General features: G+C 46.2%; 1 protein-coding gene across 1 annotated transcript in view; it reads right to left on the bottom strand.

Moving 5' to 3' along the window:
- Positions 1–16,639, bottom strand: part of LOC129387202 (uncharacterized) — a 76,984-nt gene that overhangs the window by 13,493 nt on the left and 46,852 nt on the right. The window contains exons 3-4 of the mRNA XM_055075945.1: positions 13,650–13,715; positions 10,065–10,139 (exon numbers count right to left, since the gene is read on the bottom strand). Of these exons, the coding sequence (XP_054931920.1) occupies positions 10,065–10,139; positions 13,650–13,715 (141 nt within the window). The remainder of the gene's footprint in view (positions 1–10,064; positions 10,140–13,649; positions 13,716–16,639) is intronic.

Genomic DNA, 16,639 nt, shown 5'->3' with positions numbered 1-16,639 from the left:
CATAACGCACATACTTGGGAACCTTGGTACCGTTGAACACAACGATTATTGTAGTCGTGTTCCCGATACGCTTCGCTCCCACGGCGAGGGGGTTGTACTTTGTAACGATCTGCTGCATTATTTCGGCTTCGCTGTCCTCAAGCGCTATGCCCCTGATCACGCCCTTGACAGTGTCGTGGGCGGTTGTTCCGTAAGCGCTCACTTCGTATATTTTGCCTTGGACGTTGATAGCTTGTATTCGAGCATACTTCTTCGCTCGTTCCTCACACGGAGTGCTGAGCACCATAATGAATGCCATAGACTGTGGACTAATTTGCTAATACACTAATACGCCATTATTTCGTCTCGAAAGCTCCCCTGATTTCGCTAGTTTTCTTGCTTGTGTGTGGTAACCACACTGGACCAGCCTTTCCAAGGTCAGCACTGCGATATAATTGACACACACAAACTGCAGAGAAAGGCTCAAAAGAAGAGAGTAAACTTTATAGAAAAGAGCACACGAGCGTAGGTAGCTCTTCCGCTGTGCAGTGGGTGGTCCCTAGAAGCCAGGAGTCGAGCGGTCTTAGCCCTTCTCGCTCGGTCGACAAGCTGGTCCGTCGAGTCTGAGCTGGACAGCGCTGCATCCCATTGCCGTGTGGTGGCGTGTGTTATGGGTGTAAGCTGTGGTGTGCTTGCGCAACCCCATACCATGTGGCAAAGCGTCGCGCATTGATCGTAGTGTGGGCATTTATAGGAATACAGTGCAGATGTGGTAGAGACTCAAATATGGATATGTGCTTGTTTGGAGTCTTTTTTCCATATTATGGCTTCCTCTCGCGTCAGAGCATTATGAGACGGCGGCAGTGTTCTTCGTGAAAGGCGATAGTGTTCTATGTGGGAGGTGCGTGTAGGTTAATGGCATGAGCTCGGATTAGGACTGCTCGGCGTAACCCTATCGCGGCTATCGGAGTACATGCGCTCGGGCGTAGGCGTGTGCCTGCTCATTGACGCTTAAAGACTCATGCCCCAGATTACACACGATTTGTATGTATGGTGGGAGTTGTTGCGCCCCAATCAGAATGCCATGTGTGGCCCTGCAAATCTTGGCCCTGAAAAAGTTTCTGCATGCCGTCTGAGAGTCCGTCAGGAATATGAAGCACTCCCAGTGTGGTCTCGTCGTGATGGCTGATGCTATCACGGCTAACGCTAGTTCCAGTGCCTCTGCAGCGCTCGTTCTGGAAACCGACGACGCATTTATTTCGGTCCCGTGATTGTCGACTGCAGTGGTGACAAATCTGGTGCTTATTGCGGTGCTCGCGGCGTCTACGTACAAGGCATTGCGGTGGTTCTCATACTTCTCGCGAGCGCCTGCGCTCGGGCATGTCACCATCCGATATGGAAGCTCGGGTGCATGTTTCTGGAAAGTGGTGAGACGTGCATAGTTTCCTGTATTCGTGTTGGAATTTTTGTCGATGCGTTGCTCTCCCGTACGGAATGTCCAAGACGTTTCAAGACGCAGTGTCCTGCTGTTGTGCGTTGTAGCCTTTCCTTCCCGTTTACCAGGTTGGCCTCTGTGACTTCCCGTGCGTTGCTGTACACCCTTCTCTCCTCGAGGCGAAAAGTAACATTTCCGGGTGGGAGTCCGAGCGCTTGCTTATACGCCTTGGGTATCAGCCGGTCGAGTACCTCCACTTCCGCATTGCTGAAATTTAAATATGGTGCCGAGTGCGCAATGCGAGTCACAAGAGCCTGCACTAACCCGCCGTGGTTGCTCAGTGGCTATGGTGTTGGGCTGCTGAGCACGAGGTCGCGGGATCGTATCCCGGCCACGGCGGCCGCATTTCGATGGGGGCGAAATGCGAAAACACCCGTGTGCTTAGATTTAGGTGCACGTTAAAGAACCACAGGTAGTCGAAATCTCCAGAGTCCTCCACTACGGCGTGCCTCATAATCAGAAAGTGGTTTTGGCGCGTAAAGCCCCATAATTTTAAAAAAGAGCCTGCACTAGTTGGATCAGGTCCTGTTCTTTGAGTCCCTTCTTCTGGTAATTCGTTGCACCATGCGCAAGATCCAGTTGGTCGTGTATGTCAGCTTCTGTATGGCACATCCTCCGCGCCCGTCCTTTTGTAATTAGAAGCCGAGGATACTAAGTCTGTCTTCCTTGGGAATTTTTCTAGGGCCTATTCGCAGGTGGATGGTTGGTCCCTGGGTTGTTGATCGTCCTTGTGAGCGCTTCTCGATTGTGAGGAGCTCCGGCTTCTCCGGCGCGCATTGCAGTCTGCATGTCTCCGCGTATCTTGCTACGACGTCCACTACCTCCTGAAATGTCCCTTGTTGTTCTATGGACCATCTGGCCGTCCATATCGTGATGTCCAATGTGTACAAGGCATATCTAATCCCCAGTATTTTCTCGGGTTGGGCTGGTAGTTTCATCACGGCCGCGTTGAAAAGTGTCGGCGTCAGCAGTGCTCGTTGTGGCGTTCCTCTATAGGTGTATCTGGTCGCTGTGACCTCACATTTCCCAGCCCTATTGTGGCTTTACGATCTGTGAGGACCATACGTACTTGCAGGTTCGTCGGCCGCAGTTGGTGTGACTGCGATTTGCTAGTATGGCTTCGTGCCCCACGTTGTCAAAGGCCCCCTTTAGGTCTAGTGGAAGAATTGCTTTAGGACAGCACGGCGTTGCTGCATTCAGCACTTCCTCTTTTAGCTGCAGAAGCACGTCTCGCGTTGACAAGTAGGACCGAAAACCAAACATCGTGTTCGGCATCAGTTATGTTCTTCGATATGCGCTTGTTGCCTGTCTAAGGTCACGCGTTCCATCAGTTTGCCGTGACAAGACGTGAGCGAAATGGGTCTTAGGTGCTCCAGGCAGGGCGTGTTTCCCGGCTTGGGCATCCGCGTAATCTCGGCATGCCTAAATTCCGGGGGCAAGGTTTTTCTGCTTCTTTGTATATTGAATAGTTGAAGTATTTCCTGTACGGTTGCATTGTCCAGGGTACGTAGCAACTAGTTGGTGATTCCGTCCTTGCCCGGAGGAGTGTTTCGAGTGAGCCTTGCGATCGCTCGCGTCAGCTGAGAACGCGTGATGTGCCGGTCGAGCTCGCTGTTTTCCAGTCCGGTGTAGTCAGCCGCAGGCTGTGCACCGAGTATCGGTTGGCCAATGTATCTACTTGGTAGGGCACCCAATAGCTGATGGTCTGTGCTTCCAAAGTTGTGTATTACTCGGCTCATCGTGTGTTTGCTTTCTCTCTTGCTCTGGGTCAGATCCAGCAGATGTCTGAGTGTGGCCCAGGTCTTCGCAGTGCCCCGCGTTTCTTGGAGGGAGTTACAGAACTGGTCCCAGTTCCGTGCAAGTTGCTCTGCGTAACGCTCTGCCTCGCACGTCAGCTTCGCGTTGCGATTTTTATTTTACGATTGTGCAGCTGCACACGCCATCTTCTCAGCAGGCTGTGGCGCGGTTCCCACATGTGTAAGAGGAGCGGGTCCACTGCCGGATTGCCCGTGGTGAGTGCAATCTGCTTCGAGTGTTTGGCCACCGATTCCTGCAGTTCTTTAACCGAGCCCTCCAGATCACTTATTGCTTGGCATTCTTGCGTTTCCCTTTCGCTCCGGAACTTTGCCCAGTCCGCGATTTTGGTGGAACGTATCTTTCTTTTTGGGAAGTTTGCCACGTGTGCCGTGACGCCGTGCATGAAGTGGTCGCTTCCTAGCGTCTCGTTAGCGTTTGCCTACTCGACGTTCCGAAGTCTAGACGCGAGCGCAAGTTCGGTACACGTGTCGCTGGCTGTGCTGTGGCCTACTCTTGTCGTATACGTCGGGTCCGTCACTATCTTAAGTCACCACACTCCTGATGTCACCACAGTCGCATGCGAGCACCTTGCCGACAGGTACATCAAAAGAAATTTGTTTGAAAGAGCAGGTAGCTACTCACGATCGCTCATGAACATGACCTGATCACTAGTGACTCACGCTTCATTGTTCCGAGTAACTCGCGCAAGGTACCTTGCTAGAGAAGAGGTGAATCGACAGGCGCAACCCGTATTACCATGGTGACTCACATGACGTCACCTTGAAGAACACCTAGCACGCACTCAAGTAAGGGCGGTGTTGATATTAGGATATTATTTTTAAAGGGCGAGATATACACATTTATTCACACCTTTTTCTTACGAATGAATTGAACTGGTCATAATAGAAGTATTCTATTATGAACAGCAAATTTTTAAACTACCGACCTGATAACAAAATACCACTGCATAGATTTACACTTTGATGATTATTGCGCGTTAGTCAAATATTAATGGAAAGTTGAAGAGTAGCTGAATATCGGATGAGTGAGATTCAGTGCGCGTTCTTTTCTTACAAAGCTTAAGGAGCGAGTGCTCGAAGGAGAACCGGCAAATAGAATTGTGATGTGTTTAATGAGACATCTCGCTCAACACCAGATGTAAAAAAATACGATAAGGTCTCCTGATCTAAACGATGTAATTTATTCGATGCGGTATTTGATTTCAGAAGAGACCAGGGCACTTCCTGGATCGGTTTATAGAAACTAAAGGGAGACGACTACACGTGCTCCTCTCTGAGCGCAGCCTGAAAGAAAGAAAAGTTGTGCCTATCGAATGCCGCGCAATCCACGCGCTGAACAAGTGGCATTGCGTCTTGTGCAGCATTCAGAAGCAACGAACACCTGTGATCCTATTGTGTGACTCCTTGTGGAGTCACCAGCACTGCGTCGCGCCACTCACTGAGGTACTTTTTAACTTGACATTTCAAGTTGCAGCAAATTTCCTCAATTGGATTAAAAAAGTACTGTATGGCGGCAGGCGCTTGATGGAATGATTCGAGCTGACCAGATTTGCCTGTTCTGCACGCTTGTGAGCGGAAACGTTGTCGAAAATGAAGACGGCCTCTGTATCCGGCTCCTCAAAGTGAACCTGGACAGAAACGTCGGCGAGAAGGTCATTGAATACGATCAAATGGACCCTTTCGACAATTCACCAGTGCAGCACGCCGTTTACCCACATGCACGCGATGATATTGATGTTCACTCCTTTCGTCGAAGTCGTCGTCTGGAGCGCTGCCTCGCCCTTTTTCGCGCCGCCTAATTTTCTTGATCATGATATATTGTAATTTGTTTTGTCAACGTCAAAGCGGCAAACCCGGGACCCATTGGCTTGCAACCATTGCGCATACTTTTTCGCTTCTTCACGTCGCAGCGGTTGAGGTCCACCGGCTTCTAGGTCGCTAATATTATGTAGTAGGTGTGTGCATCGTGGAGGCAGTCAACTGAACTGGTGCTGATTGTGAGGCCAGGTATTTCTTTTTCAACCGTTCGCTTTATCTGTTTCAGAGTGAGCACTAGGATCTCGTCGACAGTTCTTGTTTCGACGACGTCGACACCACACTTTCTAACGGAGCGTCCCGTTTTCAGGGACACTTCATGGTCTGTCGCTGCAATTGACCTTGCAGTTTTAAGTTTATGCCCAGCGTCTCGGCGAGTTGTTTTAAATCTCTGACGCGCTTAGAGGCATCGACGATTCTTGCTCTGTCGACATCAGGCACCCTGTTGTTTTTCTTTCGCGGCTCATTTCGATCCTTGAATGCAGGACCCCGCTTTCGCACAACGCTTCCCTGTTCGTCTGCAGGAGGCCCATCTTCCATGGTGGTGAGCTAAGGCATAGATCGAGCACAACAATAGCACTGGGAGCACAAAACAAAAGGTCAGACCGCCACTACTACAAAGGTGCTGTGAACACCGTCTGCTAAGTCCGCTAGGTTACGAGACGGTATCGTTAGCTTTTCAAGCGGAGAGTTGAACGTGTTCGCAGAGGACAGAGAAATTGTGGAAATACTAAGAAAAATTTGTGCTCTTTATGATTACATTACGGGAAGTATTACTGAATAACATACAGCAGCACAAGAAATAGAAGAGCTAAAGCAGGCAACTTATCGTCTGCGTCAACGCAGGCGAAACTGTACATGTCATTCTCCCGCGATGGTAGCCAAACAAAAACAGAAGAGTTAGCATACGGCGTTCACCGCGCCTCCTTTTCACCGCGCCACCTTTTGCTTTGTGCTCCCGGTGCTACTGCTGTGCTTGATCTTTACCTGAGCTGACCACCATGTAAGATGGGACTTCTTTATCATAATGAACAGGTCGTTACTCTTTGCAAGCCGTTTCGTTTGATATGCACGTAAAAAGCCTGGCGACGTGACGTGAGTGACTTGTGATGACTTGATTTGACTTTGTGATAGTGAGCAAGTTCTTGCTCTTTGAAAGCGATCTCGTTTGATATGCATGCCGACAGCTCGGGACAATGCATGCGTGGGTGAGAACCGTGGTGACGTCACATTAGTCACTACTGATCATCTCATTTGACTTTGTGATAATGAACAAGTTGTTATCATTGAAAGCCATTTCGTTTGATATGCATGTCGGCAGGCTAGGGGAGTGCATGGTAGGGCGACTTCACTTGAGTCGCTAGTGATCACATCATGGGACTGAATGATAGCAAGCCGGTTGTTACCCTTTGAAAGTCATTTCGTTTGATATGCCTGTCGACAGCTCGGCACAATGCATGCGTGGGTGAGAACCGTGGTGACGTTACGCGAGTCACTAGTGCTCACCTCATTTGACTTTCAGATAGTGGGTAGGTTGATACTCTTTCAAAACGATTTCTTTTGATATACCTCTCGGAAGGCAAGGGGAGTTGGCGCTCGCGTGCGAATGTGGTGACGTCACGTGAGTAACCTGTGATCGCCGCATTCGACATTTTGATAATGAGCAGGTTGTTACTCTTTAAAGCCATTTCGTTTGATGTGCTTGTCGGCTGGTTAAGAGAGTGCATGGTTGAGTAAAAAGCATGGTGATGTCACATGAGTGACTAGGGCTCACATCATGGGAACGAGTGATGGGATTTCGTTTGATAGGCATGTAGGCAGGTCGGGACAGTGCTTGCGTGCGTGAGAACCGTGGTGACGTTACGCGAGTCACTAGTGATCAGCCTATTTGACTTTATGATAGCAAGCAGGATGTTACTCTTTGAAAGCCATTTCGTTTGATATGCATGTCGGCAGGTTAGTATAGTGTGTGGTTGGGTAAGAACCCTAGTGAAGTCACGAGAGTAAGTAGTGATCACCTAATTTTACTCAGAGATAGTGAGCCGGCTGTTACCGTTTGATAGTGAGCCGGCCACCTCCTTTGATATGCATGGCGGCAGTTTAAGAGATTGCATGCCTGAGAAGCGTGGTGACGTCACGAGAGTCACTTGCGGTCACGTCATTTGTGCGAGTGATAGTGAGCAGGTTTTCAGCTTTGAAAGTCATTTCGTTTGATATGTAGGTTAGGCAGGTCAGGAGAGCTGCGACGGCGGTGACTTCGTGAGTCACTATCAGCTATCACTATGAGCTAATCATGTCACTCAAAAATAAGTTGCTACACTTTCAGAACTATTTCGTTTGATATGCATGTTGGAAGCATAGGAGTGCATGCAAGATAACAACTTAGTGAGCTATTATGAGCCGCGTAGTGATTGTATCAAGTGCCTGAGTAATGGTGAGCAAAGTTTTACCCTTGCGAACCATGCCGATCGATATTCATGGAGGGACGGAAATCGCATGTCATGATCGCAACCCAAGTAGCCTAATGTGCGTCACGATTGTGACTCACTTATATGAGTCAATCTTGTCACTCGGAAACGCTACTGGAAAAGGAGGAAATGAGCGATATACCACGCGGAAGACTTTCTAAAGCAGCCACGACGACGTTGGTAGCGTGTAAGCTGTGCTGACACCAATACAGTGATGACGTGAATGAATAGATGGCACTCATGGCGCCTGTTACAACTTCTCTTGGAATAAATTTCGTTCTTCAATCAATTTGCAACAAGATTAAGTTGACTGGCCCTGGGATTAAAATGTATGGCACTTGGATTGAAATGGCTCGCGCAATAATTAAATCAATCGGCATGCGGATTAAATCGGATGACGCTGGTATTCATTGTGGTGGCAAGTGGATTAGGTTATTGGTACTAGGATTAAAAATGCTGGCTCTCAGATAAAATTGACTGGCGACAGGATTATTTTCAATGGCCATTACATTAAACTGAGCGGCAAAACTTGTAGGTCGTAGGTTGTTCACCGGCCTTCTCTAACGGTACACTGATATGGAACCAGGAACTTGTTTCATTCGAGAGAACGTAGGAGACGACAGTCAGTCATATTTTCGAATAGCCTGCAAAGGCAACTTGCGAACACTTTTGCGCGATAGCTCGTCACTAAAGAAGCGCCATTTACCTGCTTCAGAACCGGAACAACAATCGCTTCTTTCCATGTAATTATAGAGTGTGCGTAGAGTCATTTGGGTGTCCGTGTCGAGGTTATTGACCATGTCGTACATTAGTTTGTCAGGTCCCGAAGCAGAGCTCTGATACTTCTTGAAGGAGGCTCATAAATCAGCAATGATAAAGAGAGATTGTAGGGTTCGGGCTATATGCACTGATGACCCAATGATATGCATCCTAGTTGTTAGTTGCGTTTAAGCAATGACTGTGTATGGTTTATAGATCTGGAGACGGGCTCGAAGTGCTCTCCGAGAGCATTAGCCTCTACTTCCAAGCTATGTATATCGTCAATTACGAGAGGCTTAATTGCCTTTTTAACCATTCCACACTTTTCTTTCCTGTGTATAGGAATTAATTCCTGAGAGGAACTTACCCCAGTTGGCGCTCTTCGCTAGTCGTCGCGCCCTTCGCCCTTGTCATTTAGTCTGTTAAGTCGATTAGGTTTTCCACATGAAGGTATCGAAGCAGTATAGCCCATGCTTTCTTTTGTGTCTTTCCCATATCTCTGCAGTCTTCTTTCCACCAAGGAACACGTGTCTTACTGGAGTAGCCGTTTGTTTGCGGAATGAACTTTTCTGCTGCATCTATAATAAAGGCTCTAAAATATGCCATGGCGTCATCTATACTACAAATATGTGTAAAATCCTGTGACAAATACATGAATTCTTTAAAATTATCCCAATGGGTGGAGGTCAGCTTCCATCGAGGGGCGTGCGGAGGAGAGTCGTGTTACCGCATCAGGTTATAGGAAAATGGAAAATGGTCGCTCCCAAAAGGACTGGCGATAATATTCCCTACTAGGTCAGCAAAAAGTATAGAAGATACAACGGATAGGTCGATAGATGAGCAGCTATTGTCAGGGAGATTACAATAGGTTCGTTCTTTTTTAGCCAGAGTTTATAGGAAAATTTTCTGTAAGGCGACCTCTCGCGTCGCACCGGGAGTATTGCCAAAGAGTGTTGTGAGTGTTCAAATCCCCTGCAAGTACGTAGAACTCTGGAAACTGGTCAATGAGGTCGTGGAAATCTTTCTGAATGAGGTTAAAAGTAGGACTCACATCTAAAGAGCAGACACTAACCAGTCTATTCAGGAGAATTGCCCTTAGTGATAATGCTTCTAGGGGCGTCTGACACCATAGGATGAGGCGTTAGCCTCGTGACGGTATTTGTGAAATGTGGCATATTTCCAGACATAATTTTTGAAGCCAACGTTTGATTGGCTCACAAGTTTCGATGAGGGCGAAATGCGAGACACCCGTGCACTGAGATTTAGATGCACATTAAAGAGCCCCTGGTGATCCAAATTTGCAGAACCCCCACTACGGCGTGTTTCATAATCATATCGTGGTTTAGGCACGTAAAACCTCATAATTGAATTTTTAGGCTATCCAACGCATTTAATTTGTGTGTATAGGTCATTACTGGGCTTGTCATACTTACTGCATCCAATGACATGCAGAAGGCGCTAGACCATTGTGTAACTTTGACGCAAAAATTCGCTTTCGAAAACATCGAGGTCGCAGAAATCCAGCAGGAGATAGGCATTCAGCGTGTCTTGAACAGTGTTTGAACGTCAGCATGAAAAAGTATTAAGCGTGAACAACTGTCGTCAATTCATTCGTGCCTACTACCCCATGAAACTCTACTGTACACGAAAGGCGCTTTGGTGGAAAGAAACAGAATATTTTTTCAGAGAAGGTTGATAGTTTTGAAACAGCCGAGACGGGACGGTACTTACAGAGTTTGGAGTTAACAGAGACCTGGCGCCTTTAACGATGCAACTTCGTAGACGCTCTTTGATGTCATTTGTGTTCTGTAGAAGATTCGAACGTTTCATCACGACACTGAATCTTAAGGAGGATAGAGAGACAATTGAATGGAGCTTTCTAAATTTAGATTTGCTATAAACGACAAGGCGTCCTGCAGTGGCTACAAATTGTCTTAAGTGGCAATCCATCGTCAAACATTTTGCCGCAACTGTCTGTTATATAATAACGTTCTATCACGCCTGCAACACTCCTTGCTACAGCAAAAATGAAATATGTATCTACAGTTCTCTTATTGTTCGTTTGTACTGACATGTGTACATAAGTTATTATGTCATCATCATCATCATCATCATCAGCCTAGTTACGCCCACTGCAGGGCAAAGGCCTCTCCCATACGTCTCCAGCTACCCCGGTCATGTACTAATTGTGGCCATGTTGTCCCTGCAAACGTCTTAATGTCATCCGCCCACCTAACTTTCTGCCGCCCCCTAGTACGCTTCCCTTCCCTTGGAATCCAGTCCGTAACCCTTAATGAACATCGGTTATCTTCCCTCCTCATTACACTGTGCCGGCCCATGCCCATTTCTTTTTCTTGATTTCAACTAAGATGTCATTTACCCGCGTTTGTTGCCTCACCCAATCTGCTCTTTTCTTATCCCTTAACGTTACACCTATCATTCTTCTTTCCATAGCTCGTTGCGTCGTCCTCAATTTCAGCAGAACCCTTTTCGTAAGCCTCCAGCTTTCTGCCCCGTAGGTGAGTACTGGTAAGACACAGCTGTTATACACTTTCCTCTTGAGGGATAGTGGTAACTTGCTGTTCATGATTTGAGAATGCCTGCCAAACGCACCTCAGCCCATTCTTATTCTTCTGGTTATTTCAGTCTCATGATCCGGGTCCGTGGTCACTACCTGCCCTAAGTAGATGTATTCCCTTACCACTTCCAGTGCCTCGCTACCTATCGTAAACTGCTGTTCTCTTCCGAGACTGTTAAACATTACTTTAGTTTTCTGTAGATTTATTTTCAGACCCACCCTTCTGCTTTGCCTCTCCAGGTCAGTGAGCATGCATTGCAATTGGTCTCCTGAGTTACTAAGCAAGGCAATATCATCAGCGAAACGCAAGTTGCTAAGGTATTCTCCATCAACTTTCATCCCCGATTCTTCCCACTCCAGGTCTCTGAATACCTCCTGTAAACATGCTGTGAATAGCATTGGAGATATCGTATCTCCCTGTCTGACGCCTTTCTTTATTGGGATTTTGTTGCTTTCCTTGTAGAGGAGTACGGTGGCTGTGGAACCGCTATAGATATCTTCCAGTATCCTTACATATGGCTCATCTACACCCTGATTCCGTAGTGCCTTCATGACTGCTGAGGTTTCGACTGAATCAAATGCTTTTTCGTAATCAATGAAGGCTATATATAAGGGTTGGTTATATTCCGCACATTTCTCTATCACCTGATTGATAGTGTGAATATGGTCTATTGTTGAGTAGCCTTTACGGAATCCTGCCTGGTCCTTTGGTTGAAAGAAGTCTGATGTATTCCTGATTCTATTTGCGATTACCTTAGTAAATACTTTGTAGGCAACGGACAGTAAGCTGATCGGTCTATAATTTTTCAAGTCCTTGGTGTCCCCTTTCTTATGGATTAGGATTATGTTAGCGTTCTTCCAAGATTCCGGTACGCTCGAGGTCATGAGGCATTGCGTATACAGGGTGGCCAGTTTCTCTGGAACAATCTGCCCACCATCCTTCAACAAATCTGCTGTTACCTGATCCTCCCCAGCTGCCTTCCCCCTTTCCGTAGCTCCCAAGGCTTTCTTTACTTCTTACGGCGTTACTTGTGGGATTTCAAATTCCTCTAGATTATTCTCTCTTCCGCTATCGTCGTGGGTGCCACTGTTACTGTATAAATCTCTATAGAACTCCTCAGCCACTTGAACTATCTCATCCATATTAGTAACGATATTGCCGGCTTTGTCTCTTAACGCACACATCTGATTCTTGCCTATTCCTAGTTTCTTCTTCACTGCTTTTAGGCTTCCTCCGTTCCTGAGAGCCTGTTCAATTCTATCCATATTATAATTCCTTATGTCCGCTGTCTTACGCTTGTTGATTAACTTAGAAAGTTCTGCCAGCTCTATTCTAGCTGTAGGGTTAGAGGCTTTCATACATTGGCGTTTCTTGATCAGGTCTTTCGTCTCCTGCGATAGCTTACTGGTTTCCTGTTTAACGGCGTTACCACCGACTTCTATTCCGCACTCCTTAATGATGCCCATAAGATTGTCGTTCATTGCTTCAACACTATGGTCCTCTTCCTGGGCTAAAGCCGAATACCTGTTCTGTAGCTTGATCCGGAATTCCTCTAGTTTCCCTCTTACCGCTAACCCATTGATCGGCTTCTTATGTACCAGTTTCTTCCGTTCCCTCCTCAAGTCAAGGCTAATTCGAGTTCTTACCATCCTATGGTCACTGCAGCGCACCTTGCCGAGCACGCCTACATCTTGTATGATGCCAGGGTTCGCGCAGAATATGAAGTCGATTTCATTTCTAGTCTCACCATTCGGGCTCCTCCACGTTCACTTTCGGCTAACCCGCTTGCGGAAAAAGGTATTCATTATCCGCATATTATTCTGTTCTGCAAACTCTACTTATAACTCTCCTCTGCTATTCCTAGAGCCTATGCCATATTCCCCCACTGACTTGTCTCCGGCCTGCTTCTTGCCTACCCTGGCATTGAAATCGCCCATAAGTATACTGTATTTTGTTTTGACTTTACCCATCGCCGATTCCACGTCTTCATAGAAGCTTTCGACTTCCTGGTCATTATGACTAGATGTAGGGGCGTAGACCTGTACAACCTTCATTTTGTACATCTTATTAAGTTTCACAACAAGACATGCCACCCTCTCGTTAATGCTATAGAATTCCTGTATGTTACGAGCTATGTTCTTATTAATCAGGAATCCGACTCCTAGTTCTCGTCTCTCTGCTAAGCCCCGGTAGCACAGGACGTGCCCGCTTTTTAGCACTGTATATGTTTCTTTTGGCCTCCTAACTTCACTGAGCCCTATTATATCCCATTTACTGCCCTCTAATTCCTCCTATAGCACTGCTAGACTCGCCTCACTAGATAACGTTCTAGCGTTAAACGTTGTCAGGTTCATATTCCAATGGTATTGGATATTTATATCTTGTTATCGCGCCTGTTAAATTACTTTCTACACGCTTTGGTGTCGTATGCTAACGCGAGTGTTTCTTCGTGGAAGGGAAGACAACGTTACGGTACGAGCGCTCCTATCGCGGAAACGGAAATGTGATAATCTCAAGTATATGATACATATCACAGCTAACGCAATTTATCGTACACACAGAGGAAAACAACACACTCGTCTGAAATATTGCGAATTTTGCTGAAGACCGCTGGTCACCTTTACGAACAGCAAAACTTCACTTGTCATGATTGTTGCTTACATCACGTTACTATACACTTTCGTACAATCTACTAAGGGTACCGCCGTCGTTTTCGTAATGTCAAATTTTTAGTTACCTTCTGGACCCTGGGATTTACGTAAGCGTAGCAAAGTCTGTATCCCAGGCACAACTTCTCAGCAATCTGAAACATACGAAGCACATAAGCAATGAAGTGCCACCTCGGAAACCCTAGAATGCTAAGGTCTATCGAAACTTGAACGCGTCACGTGCTAAATATACGCGCAAAAATGGTGAATGAGTTATACGCGTTGTTGTAATCGTTCTCAAGTTGTTAAAATTTGTGCAGCCAATGTCCTCGGAATCTAAGTGCATGTCTGAAAGCTTGTAATAAGGGCTCTTTCTGGTAATGTAACTCTCTTTTCAGCTCTAGAAAGCAATAACAGCATATATATGTTCATATTTATAGTATCGAACTTGAATGAACACGATTATTGCAGCGCAGGGGCAACTTCGTTCTCATACAGAAAAGCATAGTGTAATATTGGCAATGGTTGGCTTATCCCACAATCAGCTATGCTCAAGTAGCGTGTTGTCGATGATCCTGTGAGAATAAACATTTCAAGTGCATTCGCTTTCATTAGGAAGCGGCGTTGGGAAGCAGAAATCAAATGGTTCTTGTCTACATTAGGCACCACCGCCCAAGTGGTGCATTGCTGCTAAACTCCTGGTATCAACGATAGAAAATTTGTTCTGTATAATGGACAAGGAATAGGAGACGTAGTAAACATCGATTAGTCATAAAACAATGTTTGCGATAGTACTATACCCTATATTACTATCTTTAGTAAGTACTTTCAAACTTCCATTCTTACCGCGCCTCGAATATAGCTCTCAAGCTGGTGGGAGGAATGGCGAGCGTCTTATGGTTACATATGACTGGAAACATGTCTGCATGTTTTCTCATATACATTTTGCCTGCGTTAAGACACCCTTACAAGGAATTCTTCTAATTAATGCCAATGTCGAGAGTATGCAGCGAATAAACTTCGTTGTCTGGCCACTGCCTGTTATGAGACAAAAACGCAAGCCACCTAGATGTGCCACATCGAGTTATTGACATTACTCTACAGAGTGCTCAATTTTCGAAACCCAAAAGAGGCAATAGTAGGTTAATGTATAATCGGTGACAGAAAATACACTATGGGTAAGTCTATGGGTTAAGACGCCGTGGTAAACATGCTAATAGGTGACTTATTTCACGGCAGGGGTTCCTAATGGCAGGCTTAATTGTAAGTGGTATACAGGGTGTTCTACGAAATTTTTAAGTACGAATTTTTAAGCCGTTTAGCAATAACAGAACGGTTACTTCGGAGACATGCCATCAGCGGTGGCGACCAAGGGGTGACAGGTGATACGACGTAATGAGTGCCTAATTAACAAAACAATTAATGATTTAATTTTTATCTTTTAGTGTCACTGCGCTCATCGTAATTGGGAAGTTGAGCCGAGCTCTCGCTACAAAATATAACAACTTTCCGGAGGCTCCAGCGAGCGCGAAATCGCGCTCCTCCAGGCGACGTCCTGCTTATGTCATCCAGCAGCGGGCAGCCAGCACACCATGGCTCCGTGGTCCTCGCTGTCAATAGCAGGTATTTTGAGCCCTATATGGCACTCTGTGGCACTTTTAACACTTTTCCTAATTATGTGATGCTTAGGAGATGTTGATGCCTTTATTAGCGCCGGATACTCTTTCTCGTAGAAATCCAAGTAATGAAGGCCACAGACATGAGAAGACTAAAGAAATCTCATTCGAACTTAAAGTCAACTATTATAAGTAATTCAAACATTCAGTCTTAAGCCATCTGACATTGTGAAAAAGATAGAAAATAGAAAGTCCACTGACATATGAGCAATAAGTTCAGCATAAAGTCCAGTCACATAATTACGCAGAAGTACGGGTACATAGGAAAATACGAAATAAGCTAACACGAAGGCATGTGATCCAATGCATAGAATGGAAAAAAGCGAACTGAATATTTTAGGAGAATATTCCTCGCAGCGAGAAATCTTTGCAGCGCCATTGACGCTCGCCTTTGGAATGGATGTGTGGCTATGCACAGAGCGTAATGAAGAAGAGGACAGCCCAGACATTAGCGGCACCGTCAACGCAGGGCTCGAGACAGTGTTCTACTTGAACCAGTGCTCTTCGCTGCGGACCTTTCTGGATCCACGGCCTTCATCCAATAGCCTTCTTTTGGGTTTGGGTTAAGATGGCTAAAATGGCTAAGACGAAGGCTAAGATGCGCCAGCCACAAGGAAGTGTTTAGTGTAAGTAAAAAAATTAACGGGGTGAAAGGAACAAAGCCTTCCTTTACGGTTAATTTAAAAGGATTGTTGTCTCAGAAAACCTAAAGACGTCTTCTTGGGAAACTAGTGCATACTCTCGCCGCGGACCTTTCGGGATGCACGACCCCCGGCTTATAAACCTCTTTGCACTGGGATCTTCTTGAGGCTCAATGACCTGCGGTGTAATGTTGTTATATCCCTTTTAAACTTTGTCGCTGTGCGTCGTCGCGGATCTTCAGTTAGAATATCTGTGTTTTCGTCCACGTGGCTACATGTGGTTTTCCAACTATCAGCTCGTGGAATGGCGCGGAGAAAGTATTTTGTCAACGCGTTACCTAAGCAAGAGACAGTGAACCACCTTTTCAAAGAACCTGCTTGCAGCCTATCTGGACGGGATTTCAAATTCAAGCATAGGGTCAGGTACAAATAAACCTGTAGATTTTGAATTTTGATCAAAACACGTTGATGTGCTACCAGGGGCTGAAATATGTCTTAGTATATGCCGCAATTCCCCTCGACTAATGGGAAATCGAGACGTAACGTTGTTCATATGCAGTTGTGCAGCTGCCTCGTCCGCTGGAAAATTACCAGTGATATTGCAGCGCCCAGGTACCCACTGGAACGTTAATGTGTTATGCGGTTCACTGGCTTTTGTGAATTCCTTTAGGGTTTCGCAAACTAATCCGTAAGAACTACATAGTAGGGCCAATTTTCTCTTTTCCTGTACTGAATTTGTGTACCACAATACTGCAGATATTT

Source organism: Dermacentor andersoni, chromosome 2 (genome assembly GCF_023375885.2).
Source record: "Dermacentor andersoni chromosome 2, qqDerAnde1_hic_scaffold, whole genome shotgun sequence".
Lineage (NCBI taxonomy): Eukaryota > Metazoa > Arthropoda > Arachnida > Ixodida > Ixodidae > Dermacentor > Dermacentor andersoni.
This window is presented reverse-complemented; position numbering and strand designations above follow the sequence as displayed.